The sequence below is a fragment of the Gavialis gangeticus genome, unplaced genomic scaffold (genome assembly GCF_001723915.1).
Source record: "Gavialis gangeticus isolate Ggan-Ray unplaced genomic scaffold, GavGan_comp1, whole genome shotgun sequence".
NCBI classification, from domain to species: domain Eukaryota; kingdom Metazoa; phylum Chordata; order Crocodylia; family Gavialidae; genus Gavialis; species Gavialis gangeticus.
This window is the reverse complement of record NW_017729025.1, coordinates 143,959,760-143,981,153: the sequence shown is the minus strand read 5'-3', so window position 1 is coordinate 143,981,153 and position 21,394 is coordinate 143,959,760. Positions and strand designations below refer to the sequence as shown.

The following is a 21,394-nucleotide window of genomic DNA, read 5'->3' as shown; positions in this document are numbered from 1 at the left end:
AGAAGTTTCATTTTTCAAAGGAAGTCATGCTTCATTTTGTTTTTTTTTCTTTACAGGGTGCTGCAGACCAGGTGGTTCTTTTAGATCCCTCTGAAGGTGCAGCAAAAGGAGGAATCATGGACCTGGATATCTTTGATCTACCAAATGTAGAGATTAGCAAAGGTGCTTAGTTTTAATGCTTTAATGAAACCTGTTGCTGTATCTTCTGTTTTACTGTTTAGGATACTTAGGACATTTAGGAGGTATCACCTCTAGGTTACCAGATACCTCTGGGTCAGTGAGTGCCTATTATTTGTTGATAGTTTCTCTTGTCTTGAATGTGAGTCTGCACAGCAAGATGGTAGCGTGGTGGTAAGAGTTATTCTGGGAAGCTGGCACTCCTAAATCATCCTTTTTCCTGCTCCCAGTGTAGAGGTTTTAAATCTTTTGTGTTGACCTTCTGATCATATTACATACACTTAACAGATTTGTAAGATTTTTATTTTATTTTATATTTTAGTGGCTGTCTAGATTTGGGTACTGTGTTGGTGTCCTTGTTTTGAATGGGACATAAAGGAACAGAAGCCCCCAGGTGCAGGACAGAAATGTGTGAAATATCTTGGACAAGATTCTAGGATACACAGGATTCAGATAGTATAGTGATGTTTCCAGATAAAGAAAGTTTCCCTTTTTATCCCAATTCAAATTTATCTTAAGGGATCAAGAATATGTAGTGGGTTGATCATTTAAAATTTCTTTGGGCCAAGTATGTTTTCCATCCATCACTTGATGTTTCTAGGATTTGATTATTTTTTTAATTTAACCTCAGTTTCTTTCTATTTTGTCAGATTTTTCTGCATCTGCTGATTCCAAAGTGGTGGTGTTTACAGTTAATTATCTGGGTAATGCTCAGTCATATCTTGATGTCATACAAAGCAATGTGGATCTGTTCAGAGGAATTGTCCCTGCCATAACATACCATAGTCAAAATAGTGTGCTGCTTGTTGCATCTCATCCAGGTACTTTAGTATTTCTATTTTTTTTGATTTGCTTGTCCCTGGATTTAGTTTGTTTGCAGTTTGTTTAAAGACTGCTTCATTGATCAGAAATCCTGGCTCTGAGCCTGGTACTCTTGAGTTCTTAACAGGAGATGGTAAAAAGAACAAACAAAAAACCAAAGCTAAACACTGGTATAACTTGCTTGAATCTATTGTTGAGTTAACCAGGAATAAAATCTGGAATAAAACAGTTGTGGTATAGATCAGGGGTGGCCAACCTGGGACATGAGTGCCACAAGTGGCATGGGCAGCCTTTGTGTGTGGTATGCAACCAAACAGGGAGGGGACAGGCAGCACAGTAGCAGGGGGCAGAAAGCAGAGCAGCTGTTGAGGCAGGGGGCACAAAGCAAGGAGTGAAAGGAGGAGCAGACTGGTCTGAGGGAGGGGATTGACATATCACTCAGGGAGTATATAAAGCTAATTTGTGGCATGCCTGCTAACAAAGTTGGGCTCTACCAGCATAAGGTGGTGTCTGTTTCCATCTAGTCCAGCCTTTTGCTCCATACAAGTGGGCCTTTCCCTGCTTCCTAGCTATCCGGGGTGGGAACAGATGTCATCTTTGTTATGGCAGCACAAAGTGAAAGCAAATAGACATCCGTACCTTCTGCTATGCCACAAATGCTCAAATTTGTGGTCGCGATAGAACATAGTGTTAGATTGTACTACTTTACTGTGGTTTTACTGCTACTTCACTGTCTGTTTGCTATGGTGGATGAACTTAACCAGAGTGAAGCTGCCTGAGCTCCTTCTCCCCCTCCCCCGCCTTGTGCAGCTCAGTCCCAGCTATGCTGCCCTTGCCCCACTCTCTCCCCCACCACTGGGGCTTTGATGTGCCAGCCAGACCCCACAACAGACTTACCAACCGGACCCAGCTGCTCTGCCCGTGGCCGGGCTATGCTCCTTGATGCCTGTGTGCTGTACTGTGGCTGCACACAGGCACGTGGCATTTATCTGCCACATCCATTCTGTGTACCCCCTACGACCGTTTTAAATACCCCTAGGGGTATATGTACCTCCAGTTAACATCCACAGTTCTAAAAGATCAGTTAATTATGAATTAATTTAATAGTTTGTCCTGATTAATGGGAGAGGGGTCAATCATCACTGAATTCCATAGTCTCTCTTAATTCATGAAAGAGTAGTCAATTTTCTGGTAATTCTACAGTTGTTGTTTTTGTTTTTGTTTTTTTAAATCCCTAGAATAGTAGTTAATTGCTAATGGATCTCACAGGCTCCCTAATCATTAATGGATCCCACTGGCTCCCTTGACACAGAAGATCAGTTAATTCCACCCCAATCCTATCAGTCTCTATTTTATACAGATTCCATTAATTTTCCTTGTGTTGCTCATCAATGTGTGAGGCTCCATTCCACACTGTCAGCACTTTATCAACAGTCTGCAATCACACACTTAACTCATTACCCTCATGGAAACCTCATTGTCCTTTTTGGTGGTCAAGTTCCTCTTCACTCACTCCATATCCATCGCTAGTCTGCTGCTGAGCTTGGCTTACTGGACCACTCCACCAGGTCCCCAGGGTGGTGCTGAGGGAGTCTGGCTCTGCATTTCCATGAGTTTTACACAGCATTCTCAGCTGGCTGTGTGTTACCTTCTCTGGGTTTCTGACTGTGCTGGCTCCTTTCTAGTTTGCTGGAGCTCCCGCGGACCAACGAGGGCTTGCTCCCTCTGCACGTGACCATGTTTGGCCAGGGTTTGGCTCTTTCACCCTGGACCACACATGGACCTCTCTGGTGGCCATTCAACCCCACCAGATTCTTCATGGTAAGCTGGTTCCCTGACCCCATCCTAACAGCATTCCTTAGCCATAACAGGGACCAGAGCTGTTACACATACACTAAAACTAATAAAGTGATTTGAAATGCTCCCCTTGTTGCTGTTCAGTAGAACAAAGGGTGGAGAGAAGAAACTTGCAAATTAAGAGGAGTAAACTTTTTTTGAGGCAATATTGTTTGATGGGAGGATGAGGATGAGTCCTTTCCCAGCTAAAGAAGTAGATAACAATTTCATTAAAAACCCTGTTTTAGATGCGTTTTACAATTTTAACTTATTTGGGTCTCTCTTACTTTACTCAAGCTGTGACATGTTATCTTAAAAGCTTGACTTGGTGTTTTAGGGACAAGTAAACTTGATGTTGTCATGTAGGCTAATACTTTAAAAGTGAATAGCTGGCTCCTGATTTTGTTTCTTGAAGACACATTCTAGCCTGCTTTGTGTTGAACTTTTGGAAGTGATTGTATGTTATCAACATATTTTTCTCTCTTGTTTAGTGGAAATAATGACCTATGTATCATGGAAGCTGAGTGCATTTCCCAAAAGCAGAGTTGTTGGAATTGGCTGCAACCTGGACACTGAGAGGTTCCAGTATGTCATCGCAAACCTGTTGAAAGCTCAGACTGTAGGAAAAGAGGCTTGGATTATTGGTGAACAAGGGGAAGGCAAAGGTAAAAGGATAGGTTTTTATGATTTAGATTGGGGCTATCCAGCTGACGGTTTGTGGACCACACTTCAGCTTCTATTTATTTTTCTTCTTTTTTAACTTATTATGTTAAAGGTATTGAAGAAGCAGTCTTTCTGGGAAGAGAAATCAACATTGTAGAATATATAGTGGACTGCTGCTAATTTTGGAGTACTTTAAGTGCCAGATTTTAAGAGGTGCTGAACTCCCAGTTCACATAGATGCTAACAACAGCTGTCTGTTCCACAGCTCTGCATGTTAGGTCTTGATTGATTTGCCAAAGTACATAGCAGAGCAAGAATGGCACCCCAGGGGTTTGGGATTGTGAGGGCTTCTTGCAAAACTGGAAGCAGTGAGTCGTTATGTAGGAAAGAACTATTGAGGACCAAGTGAGTTGATTCTAAAGGCAGTAAAGCTGCAAGTTGATTTCTGACTACTTGTAGTGACAAGGAAGTAGGACAACAAAAGTGACAGAAGAGATGTGTAGCAGGCTTGCTTAAATGGCTGCTTCGCATGGAAACAGCAGCCTTTGTTCCATTGATGGTTGAGCATCTATTGATGTATTACATAGATAATAGATTCATAGACATTAGAGCTGGAAAGGACCTTGAAAGATTGAGTCCAGCCTCCTGCCCCAGGGGCAGGAAGTCAGCAGAGATCATAGGATCCCAGCAAGATAAACATCCAGTTGTCTCTTGAAGGTGTTCAAAGTAGGTGCTTGAACCACCTCCGATGGCAGGCTGTTCCAAACCTTGGGGGGGCTTGGATAGTAAAGAAGTTCTTCCTTATGTCCAGCCTGAAATGGTCATGGAAGAGTTTGTGACCGTTCAACCTTGTCATTCCTTGGGGTGCTCTGGTGAACCAACATTCCCCCAGATCCTGGTGAATGCCCTGATAAACTTATAGGCGGCCACCAGGTCCCCCCGAGCCTGTGCTTTTCCAGGCTGAAGAGTCCCATGGCTCTCAGCCTCTCATCATAAGGTCTGTTTTCCTGACCTCTGATCATGAGCATGGCTCTTCTCTGGACTCTCTCAAGCTTCTCCACATTCTTTTTTAATTGTGGGGCCCAAAACCGGACACAGTACTCCAGCTGCAGCCTCACCAAGGCCAAGTACAACAGGAGAATAACATCCTGGGATTTGCTTGAGAAGCATCTATGGATGCTTTACTAGCTGCAACATTGCATTGGTAGCTCATGTTCATCTTGTGGTCGATGACGACCCCCAAGCCTCTTTCTTCCATAGTGCTAGCCAGCATAGCACTGCTGAGCCTATAAGCATGCTGCAGATATTTCCTCCCAAGGTGGAGAACCTTGCATTTTTCGGTGTTAAACACCGTCAGGTTCTCATCCACCCATTTCCTGAGCTTGTCAAGGTCTTGCCTGGATCACCCTCCTGTCCTCAGGTGTGGATGCTTTACCCCAGAGTTTGGTGTCATTGGCGAACTTGGCCAGTCCGCTTCTGACACCAATGTCTACATCATTAATGAAGATGTTAAATAGTATGGACCCTAGGACAGAGCCTTGAGGGACCCCACTGGTCACAGGGCACTACGACGATTGACTTCCATCAACCACCACCCTTTGGGTCTGACCACAGAGCCAGTTCCCCAGCCAGCAGATTGTGGTGTGGCCAAGGCTGCTGTTAGCTGGTTTTGCCAAGTGGTGGTCATGGGATACTAGATCAAAGGCTTTTTCGAAGTCAAGATATATGACATCAATCTCTTCCCCCTTGTCCAGGTGATAGGTCACCTGGCTGTAAAAGGAAATGAGATTGGTCAAGCAAGACCTACCCGCAACAAACCCATGCTGACTATCCCTCAGGATGTTGCCGTCAGCCAGTCTGTTGAGAATGGCCTCTTTGGTAATCTTTTCTAGGATCTTCCCAGGGATAGAGGTCAGCCTGATGGGTCTGTAGTTTGCCGGATCCACCTTCCTCCCTTTATTGAAGATAGGTACCACGTTGGCCTTCTTCCAGTCTTTGGGCACTTTACCAGAGCACCGAGAGTTCTCAGAGATCCGTGTCAGGGGCTGAGCTATGATCCTCGCCAGCTCCTTGAGTACCCTGGGGTGTAGATTGTCAGGGCCAGCTGACTTGAAGGTATCCAGCCTCTCAAGATGCTCCTTCACGAGGTCAACATTGATGGAGGGTAAGGAATCTCCCTTACCCAGGCCTCCCTGTCCCATAGTGGGCAGGGGCATCCCATGCGACTGGTGAAAAACTGATGCAAAATACCCATTTAGCAAGTTTGCTTTTTTCTGGGTGTTGGTTGTCAGTTGTCCCATCTGGTTTAACAGGGGTCCAATATTGCCCTTGCTTTTCCTCTGGCTCCCCACATATCTAAAAAAAAGGACTTTTTATTGTCCTTGATATTTGTAGCTAGGTGGAGTTCTGTCACAGCTTTGGCTTGCCTGGTTCGCTCCCTGCAGGTCCGGACCAGTGCAGAGTATTCCTCCTTGGTGGTGATTCCGGTACTCCATCGTTTGTAGGTCTTCCTTTTTAAGACGCAGGAGGTCCGCCAGTTCCCTGGAGAGCCAAGGGGCTGCCGTGCCCTTTTTCTGCCTTTCCTCTGAGACAGGATGGACTTTGCTTCAGCACCCAGGATTGCTCCCTTGAGAAGCAACCACTTGTCCTGAACTCCCCTTCCCTTTAGGTTGTCACCCTTTAGTGCCTAGCTGACAAAGCCTCCTTAGGTTGTCAAAGTCAGCTTTCCTGAAGTCAAGGACTTCTGTATTGCTGACTGACTTGCCAGCGTTTCGGTGGATGGTGAAGGTGATCAGCTCGTGGTCACTGTCACCCAGCTTCCCTTTGATCATTAGGTCCTCCCCGGTTGCCAGTACCAGGTTGAGCAGCGCTTTACCTCTCATCGACCCATAGACTTCCTGTGTCAGAGCTCATCCACGCATGAGAGAAAGTTTTGTGACCGCTCGGATTTGGCCGAGTGCTGTTCCCACACAATGTCTGGGTAGTTGAAGTCTCCCATGATAACTATGCACAGGGAGTGTGCAGCCTCAGCCGGTTCCCTGGTGAACTCCTGGTCAAGGTCTTGATCCTGGGTAGGGGGTCTGTAATAGACTCCCACTATTGTGTCCCCCGTGCTGTGTTACCCACAGATTTTAACCCAGAGGGTCTCCAGTCCACCCTGGGTGCCAATGTCAGCTTGCAGGGACGCATAGCTTTCCTTTTCATGGAGAGCTACACCCCCGCCCATTTTGTCCACTTGATCTCTCCTGTACAGGGTATAGGCGTCTGTACCCAGTCATGGGTGGAGTCCCACCAGGTCTCTGTTATCCCTATGACATCATAATTATTTGTATTAAGCAGGAGGACAAGTTGGGGGGGGTTATTCCCCAAGCTCCTGGCATTTGTGTATAGGCACGCAAGTGTCCCTTTGGGGCCCTTTGCCTTCCCTAGAGTTTGTTCCAGGGCTTGGGCAGGGGTGGGCTCCCTTAAGTGCCTTGGCCTGCTGGCTTTGCAAGGATTGCTCAGTGGGCCAACAGTGGCAGTAGTTCCCCATCCCCCGGCAGGCTTAGTTTAAAGTCTGGTGGAGTAGGTCAGCCTGTCTGGCTGAGAAGAGCCTCCTTCCCAGCAGAGAGAGGTGGAGGCTGTCTCTTCCCAGCAGCAAACTGCCTCTCTCACCAAAGAGTGGACTGTGGTCATGGATGCCAAAGCCTTCCCGATGACACCAGTGCCACAGTCTCTGGTTCGCTACCTCGATCCTCCTCTCTCCTCAGCCCGTAGCCCGAGATGGAAGGATCGATAAGAACACTACCTGCACCGAACCCCTGTTTTCTTGTTAAGTGTCCTTTTTTAAAAGTGTTTTCTTAGCTAGAAAGCTACAGTGTAAGGAGGGTATACTTGCACCTTGTGTCTGCATTTTCTTTCTCCTCTCCAAAAGTTGCTCCCACAGGAGAGAAACAAGGTGGTTAGCCCACATTAGTGTGAAGTCAGGAAGAATGTAGGCTGGGATGGCACTTTAGACATGCCTCTGAACTAGTTAGTGAGCCTTCATAGGTAACAGCCTACTTCATCAGACACTATGAATAGATTTGCAGAATGACCTACTTTTAAAAACCAACTTGAACATGATATTGCTGAACAGGAAATTGTACGCAGACTGAATTGTAAGATGTCATTGTGTTAGTCTCTAAGGTGACACCTTGCCCTGCCTTCTGCTAGACTGAATTGTGTTAAACATGGTCTCACTAGAGACTGTGGATTCTTATCCCATTACCTGGGCCAGTTATTAACTCCAGCTGTTAACCCCTATGTCCCTCAGTGTGTTGCCTGCATTGTTTATCTCTACTGACATTTTGTCCCTCTGAGCAGTGCTCCTTTTCCTTGTATTTAAATATCTCTCTGCTGAGGGCACTTTCTTCCTGCAAGTCCATTCATAGTATATGACTGTGCTTGGCAACATATTTTCTGGCAAGGGGCCAGAATGACTCAGTTCTGGTCTGAGGGGGATGGGGACTAGGACCCTGCTGTCTCTGTCAATTCTTTTCCCTGCCACCCACTTACAAACAGCCTAGGGAGAGCCTCAGGCACCCACCTGCAGCGCAGCAGAGCCCCCTGCTGCCGAATTCTGTTGAAGCCACTGCTCTGGGTCCAATGGCTGCCAAATACAAAACTGACTTCCTTTGCATCCCAACCAGTCTCTAGCTGTAATCTCCACATGTGCATACACATACACTTTTAGTTTGGACAATAAGCTACTTGCTACCACATTCCTTGGTGTATTTCTATAAAGATTCCAAGCCAGTTCTGCAGTGGGGCTTAAGGAGTTGCTGTGAACTTTAGAAAGGTAGCAACTAAGTTCAGGGCATTAAAACACGCACTATAGAAAACAAAATTTAAAATGTGTTCATCAGTGTTATATATTGAGATAAAACATTCTTTTCTGTTTATTTTACCTAGTGCCTGCATGGACCGGTTCTAATTCAGCAACATGTCAAACTGCAGCAAAATGGCATCATAATTCAAGGGAACAGTTAGCAAACAGGTAACATGGCTACAATAGTAAATTTACATTTACATTAAGTATGCTTCTTGTCTGTAGAGCACTGAATCCCTGAATAATCTGACTTATTTTTACTCGTAGGAGCAAATTTGCTCTAAAATGTTCATATCCTTTCTAGACATTGTGCATCTAAGGAAAGACTAGTCTTGTAGGTCTGAGAATAAACAGTGTGGTCCAGTTATGTTAGCTCTAGAATAGATTGTTGGTTATCTCTCTTTCCTTTAAGCTAGCGGTGCACCGATACATTGATCCACTATCGGATTGGTGCCAATATAAAGAAAATTGACTGCATCGGAAATTGGCCCAATGGGGCTAATAATTTGGCCACTAAATGCCAGTGCATGTACACAGCTGCAACACAGCACTGGAGCAGCAAGGAGTGGAGTCTGGCAGCATGGAGAGCTGCCTCCAGCTGGTCAGTCCATTGTGGTGGAAAGGGAGGAGGGAGAGAAGGGATGTGGAGGGGCAGATCAACCCCCCCACCACCCTTCCATCCCCCCCACGGTGAGGGAGGGGGCAGGGGCAGGCGCTGCCCAGCTGGGGCATGGAATGTAGGCACGGCTTGCGGGGGAGGGGCTCCCACTGCTGCTTGCACCCAGGTGGGGGGGCAGGGATGTGGGCCCCTCAGATCTGTACAGTGCGGGCTGAAGCCGGGCTCTTCTTGCTGGGGGCTGGGCTCGGAGCCAGGCCTATAGAGGGGGCTACAGCCAAATTTCGCTGTTGCTCCCTTCCAGCACCGCTACCGCGTGCCCGGCACAGCTCTGGCTTTTCCCAGCACATGGGGGAGACGGGGGTTGAGCTGGGAAGAGCCAGACGCGTGGCTGCACTAGGATGGAGCTCCGGCAAGATTTGGGGTGGCTGCAGCCCCTTCTGTAGCCCCTGCCTCGAGCCCAAGCCCTGGTGAAAAGAGCCTGCCTCCAGCCTGCAGCTGCAGCCCACCCACTCATCCTGCAGAGATCCAGGGGCATGCGTCCCATTCTCTCCCTTCCCCCCCAGGATGCAAGCAACGGTGGGAGCCATGCCACCTCCCCTCCCCCAGCCCCCCAACGAGCTGCGCCTCTGTCCTGCACCCCACGCTGCCCCAGCTGGGCAGCACCTACCCTTGTCCCCTCCCTCACGTCAGGGGGAGATTAATCTGCCCCCCACCCCTTCCACTACAATGGACTTACCAGCTGGAGGCAGCTCTCCACACTATATTGGAAATCAGATTGGTATTAGCCGACTATGCCTCCTTAAAAATCGGATATCTGTATCGGTCCCAAAAATCTCTACTGGTACACCCCCACTTTAAGCAATTCAAAATCTCTTCCCAATTTTCTAGCCCTTGTTGTAGGCTTATTGGAATTCTGTTAGCTGGTCTGTACAAGGTTCATACTGGGCCTTCTCAGTTACCATAGCAGACGTGGGGCATTTGCTCCACTGTACCTGCAATCCTGTATTCAGCCATTATGAGGATATTGGGTGGGATCTTGAGTGATGATGTTAACTGAATGAGTATGGTCCTCAAAAACACGTAGTTTCCCTAACATGGAAAAACTTACTATCAGCATTTCTCTGGTGGTGTAGTGTGCCATGCTACTTGTATTAATAAATTACTCCAAGTTAGTTACCTTCCTTCTGAGGTTCAGGAGTATTTCTTTAATCACAGATGTATGCACTGCAGTGAAAGGGACACACTCTTCATAGAAATTAAGAAAATAGTTATCTGCCATTTGCTTGTTTGGCTGGCCAAATTTGTGCCAGTTGTATGCAGCAAATGAAAAGCCCTAATCTTTGTAGATTTAGGGAAACAGGAATTTAAGGATCTATTTTCTTCAGAGGCTGAGACTGAGGCTCATGTTATGCAATATTCTTTCTTATGTGTCCATAAAATATTTTGGACAATTGAAGAAAGGATGTTTTTCTGCCACATGTTTTTCTTTTTTTCTTCTTTATATAGAGCCATGGAAGTTCTTAAGGGAAAAGGTCAAAGGTCTTTGTCTGTTGCATTATCAATAGCTGACCTGATTGAAAGTATATTGAAAGATAGAAGAAAGGTTCATTCTGTATCCACTCTGGCAAAGGTAAATATGATATTTCTTTTTCCGTTAATTGTCATCATATCCATCATACCTAGCGTGACATTTTAACTTTAGCAGAACAGAGATGTTAGCTTAGTCCAACAATTCTACAGTTGTATCATTTCTATTACTTTCTTCTGACACCAGTTTTTAGCACTAATCAGAATGAACAAGAATCTGCTACTCTTTTGGCTGTAGTTTGAGGACAGGATTGTAAATCGATTTTTTGGGGGGTTTTTTTGGTTTTTTTTTTTTTATTTCCTTTTCCCCCTCCCCCAACACTGGGGTAGTTGAGTGCTGCATCATTCTTGGTACTGGCATCCAGCTTCCTAGTAGTCAAAGCAGTGGTGTAACAAGCGGACTTGATGCCTGGATCACACACTGTGTTGGGTTTGGGGGGCAGGGGTGAGCATTAGAGTTGTGCGAAATTTTGGAAGCCATTTTGTTTTGGAGTTGTTTCGGGCTGCTTTGGTGCCTGAAACACTGAATCTGAATCAAAATGGAAGGCACAGAAACATCTCTGAAACAAAACTAGGCATCTGAAATGTTTCGGAAAATTTCAACATTTCAGAGCCAGGCTTGCAAGGAAACAGCTGTGCATTGCTGCCCTGCAGTGCGACTCAGCTCCACAGGGAGCAGAAATCTGCACCAGGGGTCTCCTCGCTGCCGCTGCCTGTCCCATGCTGTCCCAGTGATGTGGGGCTGCATGGGGAGGGCAGCGGTAGTGAGGAGACCCCCTGCACAGGTCTCTGCTCCCTGTGCAGCAGAGTCATGCGGCAGGGACCAGCAGACTTGCTCACCACTCTGTGCTGCTTCCCTGTCCTGCGACCCAACGTGACGGGGATCAGAGATCCACGTGGGGGTCTCTTTGCCTGCACGGAGGGCAGTGGCCCTCCTCCTCCCCTGGCCGAGCCACCCACAGCTCCTCCTGGCTGGGTAGGGCTATGCAAAGCTTCCCTTGCAGCATGTTCGAAAAAGATTCGGAGGAGATTTGGTAGAGCCGAATCTCTGAAGCGAATTCGGCTGAAATGAAACAGCGACATGAATCACTGTCCTCCAAAACAGCTGAATCCAAAACCAAATCAAAACACAGCTGTTTCTCATAGCTCTAGTGAGCATGTGGTTTCTAAGAGCAGGAGAGGCACAAGTTGCAGGGAAGGTTCTCTAAGAATGGGGGTGGGGGAGAGGAGGCAGGGCTGGTTTTACTTGCACCAGTCCCAGCCGAACAACTGCTGCCACTGCGTGTGCTATACCCATCTGGACTGTTGCTCTTAAAACAGCAGCTGGGGGACTGTTTTGGAGTTCTTTGCATGAGTGAGCTGTGGGGGCATGGCCTTTTCAAGTAGCCTTTTCAAATTTGGCATCAAGGATAGTGCCCCTTTTGGCCACCCCTTGTTATGCAAATGGTTCACAGGCTGTGATATAGTTGGTTTTGGTAAATATCACAGGTAGGTGTGTCTTGGTTTCAAAGTGCTTGATGCTGACTGCAAGTTTTCTAAAGCACCAAACATTTTCAGCTCTCTCTACAGGAATCTGATATAGTCTTTCTTTTAGTACTATATTTGATAAAACTGAGAAATAGTATTGTCTACAGTGTTCTTACTTTCTAGAAACTGTTTAAACAAAATCATGTTAGACTTCAAACTTTATCCTAGACGTATTAACTGAACAATGTTATTTATATTAGGAAGTAAACATTGTGAAGAAATATTTCCCTTTAGTAACCGTTAATTCCTATTTTGAAAATTGGAAATTTCCTTCTAAGGGATGACTGTAAGATTTCAAACAAAATGGAACAAAGGCTGTGATTACTGTTTTATGACCTACAGATGCTTATTAAATTACCTTCTCTTATTATCATATGAAGTTTCTGTTAAATAGCTACTCCTCTGCAGAAATGTCCTAATGATGCCTTTTAACTGGACCCACGTATTGTCTGCACAACCTAAAACTTTACGCATGTGGACACACATTATTTTACCCTAAAAAATGTGAGGCAACTATTTTAATCTTCACTTGAATTTTAGTGATTTTAATTGCAGAATACAAATGTGTATGTTCATATACTAATACATGCTCTATACCCAAAAATTTTGCTGGGATAGCCACATTGGTCAGACAGGGTGTGTGCTTTTAGTTTTGTTCTCCGCATAATCAGTAAAGTTAATGGAGATGCAGTTATACTAGATCTATGGCACCCTGGGGTGCCTTGAGATCCTTTCAGGGGTGCTCTGGGGTGCCATGTAGTCTTAGCATTGTTAGATGTGCAAACGTGATTCACAGAATAAACCTATACAGGGTGCCTGTACATGAGCAGGGAGGCTGCTCCGATGTGCTGTAATTCCAGCTCCTTGGAGCAGACTCAATTAATAGTCTGCTGGAGCATGGCGATTACCACGATCCAGAAATTTTCCTATGTTTCGTGTATCAGTGTATTGTTGGATTCTTTGCAACAAAAAACTTCCTCAGTATTTTCTGTAGATAACCCCTGCCACCCCCTCCCCCCCGCCCCGAGTTAAGTAAGAGCTGTCATTTTTCAAGGGATACCTTGAATCTAAAAAAGGTTGTGAGAACCCTTGTACTAGAGGGGAAAAAATCCTGATAATATAGCTTGCACCATCTGGAGAACTGGTTTAAGCTCTGCTGGCAAAAAGTGTTCTTTTGTTGTGATAAGCTTTGTCTCCACCATTGAGATTTGCTAAGATAAATATGTTGTTTAAATATACAAAAGGCCTAAGAAACCCTAAACACTTAACTGCAATAAGGCACAGATCTTGCATAGCATAAATTACTATATGTTATTCTAAATAAATAAAATTTAAGCTATGCTTATCTGCTAAACAAAGAACATCTTGCTTAGTTGAATTTTAACTATCTTAATTCACCTAATTCCATAGGGCATAGAATTAGAAGAGGTTTCTAAAGATGCACAGTATTCAAAAACAGCTGCATTAACAGTCCTTTACTGTTTGCACAATTCCAGGGGTGCTGCAATATAAACAGTGAAGTATTTTTAAGTATGCCTTGTATTCTTGGAACCAATGGTGTGATTGAAATGATCACGCCAGAGAAAGAGGAGCTGGTGGCAGCGAAACTACAAAACAGTGCCTCATCAATTCATGACCTTCAGCAGCAATTGAAACTTTAAACATGATGAAGTCCTGACATCTGCTTATGACAGCGTTGGATTTGCTAAGGAGAAAGGGTTGCTGTTAAATCTTTGTAAACAGTACAGTTGTCTGATTTCCTTTCACAAGTTCGTCATTCCTACAAAGCTCTTTTTAATCTCTTTAACACAGCACACCACAACCATAAATTAAGAATTTCTATTATGTGTGTTTTCTTAATCAAAATGAAGGTAATATACAAAAACGTCTCATCAAAACCTAAGCAATTTTGCCTGCCTTCTTCATCATTAACTTAAGAATCAGGCCTGCATGGTGCATAAATTCATTGGGGGATGGGGCGGTGACATCAACTTAACCAGCTGCTTGGGTATTCTTTCAGTATATGTGGAGAGCCACCCTCTGCTAACTTTCAGTGTGCAGAGACTGACCAACACCATCTCACACCAGCTTTTCACTGCAGGAAGTAATTGACCGACAGGCACAATAAAGCCTGCTTATAAGCAGACACAGTGAAGGTTAATGCACTTTATCGTCTTTTATGTAACCAAATTCCATTCCATCACATGGCTATAAAAATATATATTTTTAATAATACCTCCAAACTTGAACTTCTGGACATTGCATATGAATGTAGGTTTTTTTTGTTCATCTAATTGTGCCTGAAACTTTCCCCTAGAAGGTACTATTGTTGTTTTGTAGCGTGTAGCATTAAAGTATCTGAAAGATTAGAACTACCTTTTTAAACTCACAGCAGGCACTCCAAAAGATGTAGCATTAGTTCAAATACTCTTTGGAGTGTAGAGATGTTTGTGACAGGGTAATAATGAATCATATTATCTGACTATGAAGTCACTGAGCTTTAGATAAGGCATCTAAGGAATAAGATGTATGGGGCAGGAAGCTAATTCTGCGTAGGGAGACACCTATAAACAAAAGTGGTTGAGGTTTCGTATAAAAGGATGTTCTGATTTTAAAATAAACCATTTGGGACAGATGACTTTTCTCTTATTAAACCAGATACCCTTCTAAAAGAAAGACCTTTATATTAAAGTATTAATGATACCAAGCATAAGGGAGAAATGTGGGCTTTGCTCTTGCTTTTAGGACGTAAGAATTGGACTCAACACTTCAAGTGTTGAAACAGGGATGAAATTTTGTCAGCAAAGATGCAATGTATGAATGCTTTAAGTGAAGCTCTACTGGCTTGTTCCTTGCAAAGATGCTGTCTTGCAATGGCTGAGTACCCTCAGCTTCCATTTGAAAGTCATTTTGTACAACTGATGTGAGTTGTTTCTGTTGATCCCTGAGCAGGATTGAGCCCTTTCTTTGGTCTTAGTGGGAGATGTGGTATGCTGAGAGTTCTCAGAATTGTAAGCAAAAAAGAAAACAACCATTTTTCTCAGTTTCATAGTTTATGAGAATTCTGTTTATTTTGATCAATGCTATATCTCAAGCTGGTTGTCATATAAACTTAGCTGGTTTATCTGGTTGTAAAAAAATAGCTGGACTATTTTCACTTTTGAAAAATCTTAAGTGAGTAATAATTGAATTTTTCTTAGGGTATTTTGCATTGCAATATGTTGTAGAGGGTTTTGTGGCTGGAGTGATGCACTACATTTAATATTGTAGCATATTTTATTAAACATTGCAGTAGTTTTTTATTTTTGGGTTGGTTTTTTTTAAGATAACAGTACATGTATCATAACATTTATTAGTAAACTCCCCCAGTTATTTTAAAATACCATTCTTTAGTCCCAATGGAGTTTTTATTTAAAAATGACCAAAGTATCACAGCTTTAAAAATGGCATTTGTTTCTCAGACGAAGAATAGTTTCGAAATGCCTTTTTTTTTTTAAGATGAAAGGTTACCTGTTCTTCAGAAACGCTACGTAAAGTTTATCTTAAATGCACATAGTATTGCTAAAGTGGCATGTTCTGTTTGGTCGTCTGCAAACCGCTGCCTAAGGATTGGTGTATTGCTGTAAAATTCTAATGTTGATATTTCTGTTCATGTAGATAGTCGTGCAATTCATATGTTCAACTGCTTTCCCCAATACGGTTTTTAAATCATGGTTTATATATCTTGTTCTCCAAGTCTAACAATTATTTTTGTGGTTTTAAATAAAATGGTTATGAAAAGGGGAGTCCTTCTTGGAAAAGTGACTCAAAAGTGTAATAGACCTGCCTACAGGAAAACTAATTCAAGTGGGTGCACTGAGTATTCTCAATTAAAACCAGCATGTGGTGGACTAAGGTGACAGTATTCTTCTGGAAGGTATTATTTGTGCATGTTAATAATCCTAAATCAGCAGAACATGTGATTTGTACTTCGGTTCTTTAACTTTGTGGTTAATGATCATGTCTGGCTGCTTACATTGTACATGGAACACTTGCAAGAAATAATGTTCAGCAGAGTGCTGACCAATAGCAATAAAGGATATGTGTACTGCTGTTTTTTTTGGTTTAATTCATCATCTTGTATACTAGGCTGCTGCTTCAACTGGGGGTATCAATTTTGGAATGACTTGTTGGGTTGGAAGAGACCTCAGGAGGTCATCTAGTCCAACTCCCTCCTCAAAGTAGCACCATCCCCAAGTAGATCATTCCAGCCAGGGCTTTGTCAAGCCAGGCATTAAACTCCAAGGATGGAGAGTCCTTCACCTCTGTAGGTAACCTGTTCCAGTGCTTCATCACCTTCCTAGTGAGAGTTTTTCCTAATAGCCTACTTAAACCTCCCTTGCTGCAACTTGAGACTATTGTTCCTTGTTCTGTCATCACTGAGAACAGTCTAACTTGGGGGTAGGCAACATTTTTGGCCAGGGTGCCAAAAAAAACTGCAATGTCTACCTTGTAAAGAGCAGCCTGGGTTCCGTGGCTGGCAGCAACTGGCCAGAGCCCAGCCCCGTGGTAGTGAGCTGAGCAAAACAGCTCTGCAACACATGCTGTGGGTTGCCCAGCCCTGGTTTAGCTCCATCCTTTTTGGACCCCCCCCCCCTTCAGATAGTTGAAGGCTACTGTTAACCACTCAGTCGTCTCGTCTACAGCCTAAATAAGGCCAATTCCCTCAGCCTTGCCTCACAACCCATGTGCCCTAGCCTTGGGAACCTTTTTTCTTGCCCTCTGCTAGATTCTCTCCAACTTGTCCACATCCTTTCTGTAGTGGGGGGGAGTAAACTGCATAGAGCACTCCAGATGTGTGCCCCCACCAACCCTGCTCCCTCCCCCTCCCCAGGGCAGAGTAGAGGGAAACATCAGGAGCAGGGGCTGCTCTGCCCATTTGGCAGTGCTGTGTAATAGGGCCATTTTGAAGACCATGAGCTGGCCTTATTTTCAGAGGTAGGAAGATGTAATGGGGTACTAGGGGGAGGGTGCATTCCCCTCCTATGCAGCACTCCTGCAGCCAAGACCAAACTGCCTGCACCTGGGGCCATGTTTTAAAAAAGCAGGTAGCAGCAGTAAAATGCTAACAGCTGAAACCCTGCTGTCTCTCTGCCTGAGCTGCCCCCTAAAACTCTTTGGGCCTTTCTCCAGGGAGGCGGGGCCTCATTGCCCCCATTTTACAGCTGGGAAGACTGAGGCCCAGCTCCACAGCTTCCAATCGCTCTCCCCCCTCCCCTGAGGTCACACGGGGGCGAGGCTACTTATTAGAGCAGCACCTCAATCATTGGCCGCAGAGGCACGTGACCATCCACCCCACCGACTGGGCTGGTGGAGCCCCCTCCCGAACCCGCCATCACATGATGAGGTGACGCGCAGGCGCGGCGGAAGTGGGGCCGACGGAAGCGCCGCCAGCTTCCGGTGTCGGTGGGGGGCCAGGAGGGGGAGGACGGAAGAGCGAGTGATCGAGCTAGGCCGCGGGTTTCTCCGCGCGGGTGCGCTAGTGGCGGGGCTGCCATGGCGCTGTCCGAGAGCCAGCTGAAGAAGATGCTCGGCAAGGTACGGCGCGCCGCTGGCCTCCGCGCCCGGCGCGAGGCTTTGCCGTAGCAACCAGCCGGGGTGGGGGCTGCGCCCGCTGGAGCCGCCAGCCCAGCGTTCGGGGGGCGCGGAGCAGCCGCTCTGGGAGCCGAGGGGCTCAGCAGGGCCGGCCCCCTTCCTCGTGTTGCTCTGGGACGGTGGTGCACAGGAGAGGGAGGGGAAGGACAGATTGCGCTGTGAATTTGGAGACCTCCCAGGCTCCAAACAGGTCTGTCTGAGCATAAACCTAACACAGGGTTAGTGCCCATGGACGGGGGGCTATTGGGTATATTAGCTGGCTTTGGGGGACTGCTGCAGGAAACCCTGATGGGAGTGAGGTCATGGGTTCAAAGCAAGTGCGCCAAGTAGGGACGCTGAGCACAGTGTGCTGGGGAGTGCTTGGTGGTGCTCGAGTGAGTCCAAGGAGCCAGCAAGCACTGCCCAGGGAAGCATTGCCTGGAGATGTGAACAGAGAAGGTTCAGGAAAACATGCCCCGGCCTAGTGAGCTAAAAACAGGTTGGATTCAGATGGAGCCACCTGCCCCCACCCGCTGGATTCAGCTTGGAGTGACCACCATGCAGTAAATGTAGACTTACGGCTAGAAACAGGCAACCAGATGCATTCCAGTTTGAGCTTTGCTTTGCAGCAAACCCCAGTACTTAGAGAGGAGCCTGTTGTCCCACGCAAAATGCCTGAGAAGTATGCAAGTTAATACTTTGCTTCTGAACGGTCACAACTTAATTGCCATTTCAGCCTTCTGGTATAAACAGTGTCTCATTTGTTTTGATGCAGGTTATATCTCAGGCTGGCCCGTATCAGATTAAACTGAGTTTCTGTTTTTAGCCACAGGTACTTAGGGAGATAGTGGGTTTATCCCATCTGTAAGGTCCAAGGGGCTTGCTTCGAGGAAAAGTTCTGACATCTGGCTCAAATATGAATCAAACCAGTCTTCTGTTTTTTAGTGTAGGAGTCTATTACTGACTCCTAGGCCACATCCAGACAAGCACAGGCATTTGGTTTCCCAGGGACAAGAAGCAGCATCACACTGGTGTGCTGGTCCCCAGGGGGTGCCTGTGCCATGTGCCCTCCGCACATGGTGGGTTACCCCAGGTGGGGTAGAGAAGGCTGCGGCCAGCAACCTTACCTGGGGGCTGGGGAAGCTGCAGCCACAGTGCTCCTGCAGCATGACTCTGGCAGGCCAGGCTCTGGTTTTGGATGGCGCACAGTGCAGCCACGTGCACTGCCTCACTTTTTTCCCCACGCAGCAGATCCTGGGGTCAGTAAAAACCGTCATGCTGCAAGGTAGCAGTGTGGGAAACACCTTAATGGACGGTGTGTATGGTGTTATACATGGCTGTGCTCATCTGGACATAGCCCTAGTGACTAAAGGTCCTCAGCAGGGACCAGTTTCTTCCCGTGTCCAGTAATTGCAGACACAGGGTAAAGGCAGGTCTTCCTTTCTCCCCTCATACTTTAAGAAACCCTGTTTTAAAATCAGGCACTGAGCAAGCTAACCCAGGGCTGGGTGAGGTTGACTCCCCTGTCTTAGAGTAGCTACTGTCATGGATTTTTAGGAAGATGTAATAATATCTTTCCTTGTGACAATTTATTACTTATTGTCAATTGACCTGACAGACAAAAGCTCAAACTTTGAGATTTGTTTTCCCAGGTTAATTGCACTGCGCATACTAGTATTACCAGTCATGCAGGGAATTGATTGGGTCCTTCAGTTAGCCTTAAAGAAGACCTGCTTAAGAATACGTGTATGTGGCATAGTGTGCTGCTTGGCAGGGACACTTTAGTAAGCCTGGGTCAAGCTCTGTGGTCACTGTACTTGGCTGAGTGCTTTGCTAATCCAATGGTACTTGTAGTTGTACCCAGACTAGTTAGGATGGCATTGCATCTTGTAGTCTGCAGTCTTAAGAGTCTGCAAGATAAAGTTCTCGATCCTGCTCCAGAACCTGAGGACCAGTGTCGAAGTTTAGCAGAGCCAGTCTTCTGTGCAACCTAGGCACTGCCATATTAGAAAGTTGAACTGTGTTGTAATAATGAAAGGGTTTTTCATGTTAGGTGTATGCTATGCATGACTTGTTTACTTTTCAGAGAGATCAGGCCAGGAATTTATCATTGCCATTTATGTCTTAGGTATACGCAGGGGTCTACTCAATTCATGATTTTGCGGAAACCACACAATCCAGGATTGTCTGCAAAATCAACTTTAAATAAAACACTTAAAAATGAAATGCTGGCCTCCCCAGTGGTAGCTGGCAGTCAATGCTGCCTAGCCCCAGCCTTGCTAATCACCCCAGGGGGAGAAGGCACTGGCTGGCAGGGCAGCACAAAAGGGCAGCAGACAAGATGGTGGCTGCCCCTTGATCCTTTCTTCCCCACCTCCAGGGCCTCTCCACCAATTAGTGCCGCGGGGCAGGGCTACACAAAGGGCAGACAGCAGATAAGATGGCACTCCCTGCCAGGGCCTCTCTACCAATAGTGCTGAGGGGTGGGGCCAACTGATCACATCCAGGAAATATCCATGAAATGTGCTCTTCATGCTGTGTTGACCAATCCATGCAAATTATTTAGTCTCACTGCAGTGTAAGTATATCCCTAGGTAGATGAGCATCTACAATCAGTGGCATTAAATATGCTAGGGGTGCAACCTGGAAGTTGTAGTGGGGAGGGGCATGGGACATCTGTAAATAATGTTTCCCTTGGCATCTGGTCTCTTCCACTGTGAATGACAGGATGCTGAGATAGATGTACCTATAGTCTGACTCAGTAGGCCTATGATTCTCAACACAAGTACACTTAGATCCTTTCAAGGGTGCTGTGAGGTGCCAAACCCTGTTAGTACTATTAGGTGTGCAAACATCATTCACAAGATAAAACCAGAGATACCAAAAACAGTCTGACCTGTTACGTTCTTTCTCAGTTCCTTGTAACAAAAGAATGATTAGTCAAAAAACAAATGAAAACTAAGCTGACATTTTCTGAGGTGTGCCTCAAGTCTAACAAGGTTGAGCACCACTGCAGTAGGTATTCATGTTCTGAGTTTTTTAATGAAATTAGATATCATGTAATCGTTTAAAAATCCACAGGAAAGTGATCTATTTATCATTTAAATTTCTTGCAAGAAGGAAAACCTGAACAGCAAAATGTGCAGCACTAGTTTCTGTTCATCATTGTGGAGATTAGAAGTATAGATTGGAAGTGTTGATCAGATCACACGCAAATCACTTCATCCTGTTTCACAGGAGATGAATTCAGTGAAAATGGCTGTTCACCTATTAGGAAGAGAAAATAGTTGTTGTAATATTTTATTTTTACTTTAAGCTCACTTTCAAAGAGACATATTTACAGTAGCTATATAATTATTAATTATACATGTTGAACATCTTCCAAATACCTGCAAGACTCATCCTCATACCAAGCGAAGAATTATAACTATGTATAACAATAATGTTTATGAATAGGTTGAGTGACTATTAAGGTTTATTTCCCCCTTCGGATAAATATTTACTTTCTGTATCTGACTTGTTGCCCGACTTGGAGCAAATTGCTTCCCCTCTCTCTGTGTTTGTTTCTTGATAAGTCGAATAGGAGTCTGATGTCTAGTCTATTTTGAGGTTCCAGACTGAAAAAAGTTTTTATAATTTTAAGTATTAGTCCAGGTTAATAAATGTAGATAATAATTTTAGTAGATGCTTATTTTCTCAGG

At 45.2% G+C, this 21,394-nt stretch overlaps 2 protein-coding genes across 5 annotated transcripts in view; both read left to right on the top strand.

Moving 5' to 3' along the window:
* UEVLD (UEV and lactate/malate dehyrogenase domains) overlaps positions 1 to 15,382 on the top strand; it is a 43,620-nt gene extending 28,238 nt beyond the window's left edge. For 3 of the 4 annotated variants that reach the window (XM_019519688.1, XM_019519686.1, XM_019519687.1), the window contains exons 7-12: positions 57 to 162; positions 828 to 998; positions 3,327 to 3,500; positions 8,431 to 8,515; positions 10,473 to 10,596; positions 13,577 to 15,382. In XM_019519688.1, coding sequence (XP_019375233.1) covers positions 57 to 162; positions 828 to 998; positions 3,327 to 3,500; positions 8,431 to 8,515; positions 10,473 to 10,596; positions 13,577 to 13,741 — 825 coding nt within the window. In that variant the 3' untranslated portion in view covers positions 13,742 to 15,382. The remainder of the gene's footprint in view (positions 1 to 56; positions 163 to 827; positions 999 to 3,326; positions 3,501 to 8,430; positions 8,516 to 10,472; positions 10,597 to 13,576) is intronic. The other variant, XM_019519689.1, reaches the window with a different exon arrangement.
* Positions 15,383 to 17,548: 2,166 nt separating this feature from the next.
* The window catches only part of TSG101 (tumor susceptibility 101), an 84,105-nt gene continuing 80,259 nt past the window's right edge, over positions 17,549 to 21,394 (top strand). The window contains exon 1 of the mRNA XM_019519691.1: positions 17,549 to 17,657. Coding sequence (XP_019375236.1) covers positions 17,616 to 17,657 — 42 coding nt within the window. The 5' untranslated portion in view covers positions 17,549 to 17,615. The remainder of the gene's footprint in view (positions 17,658 to 21,394) is intronic.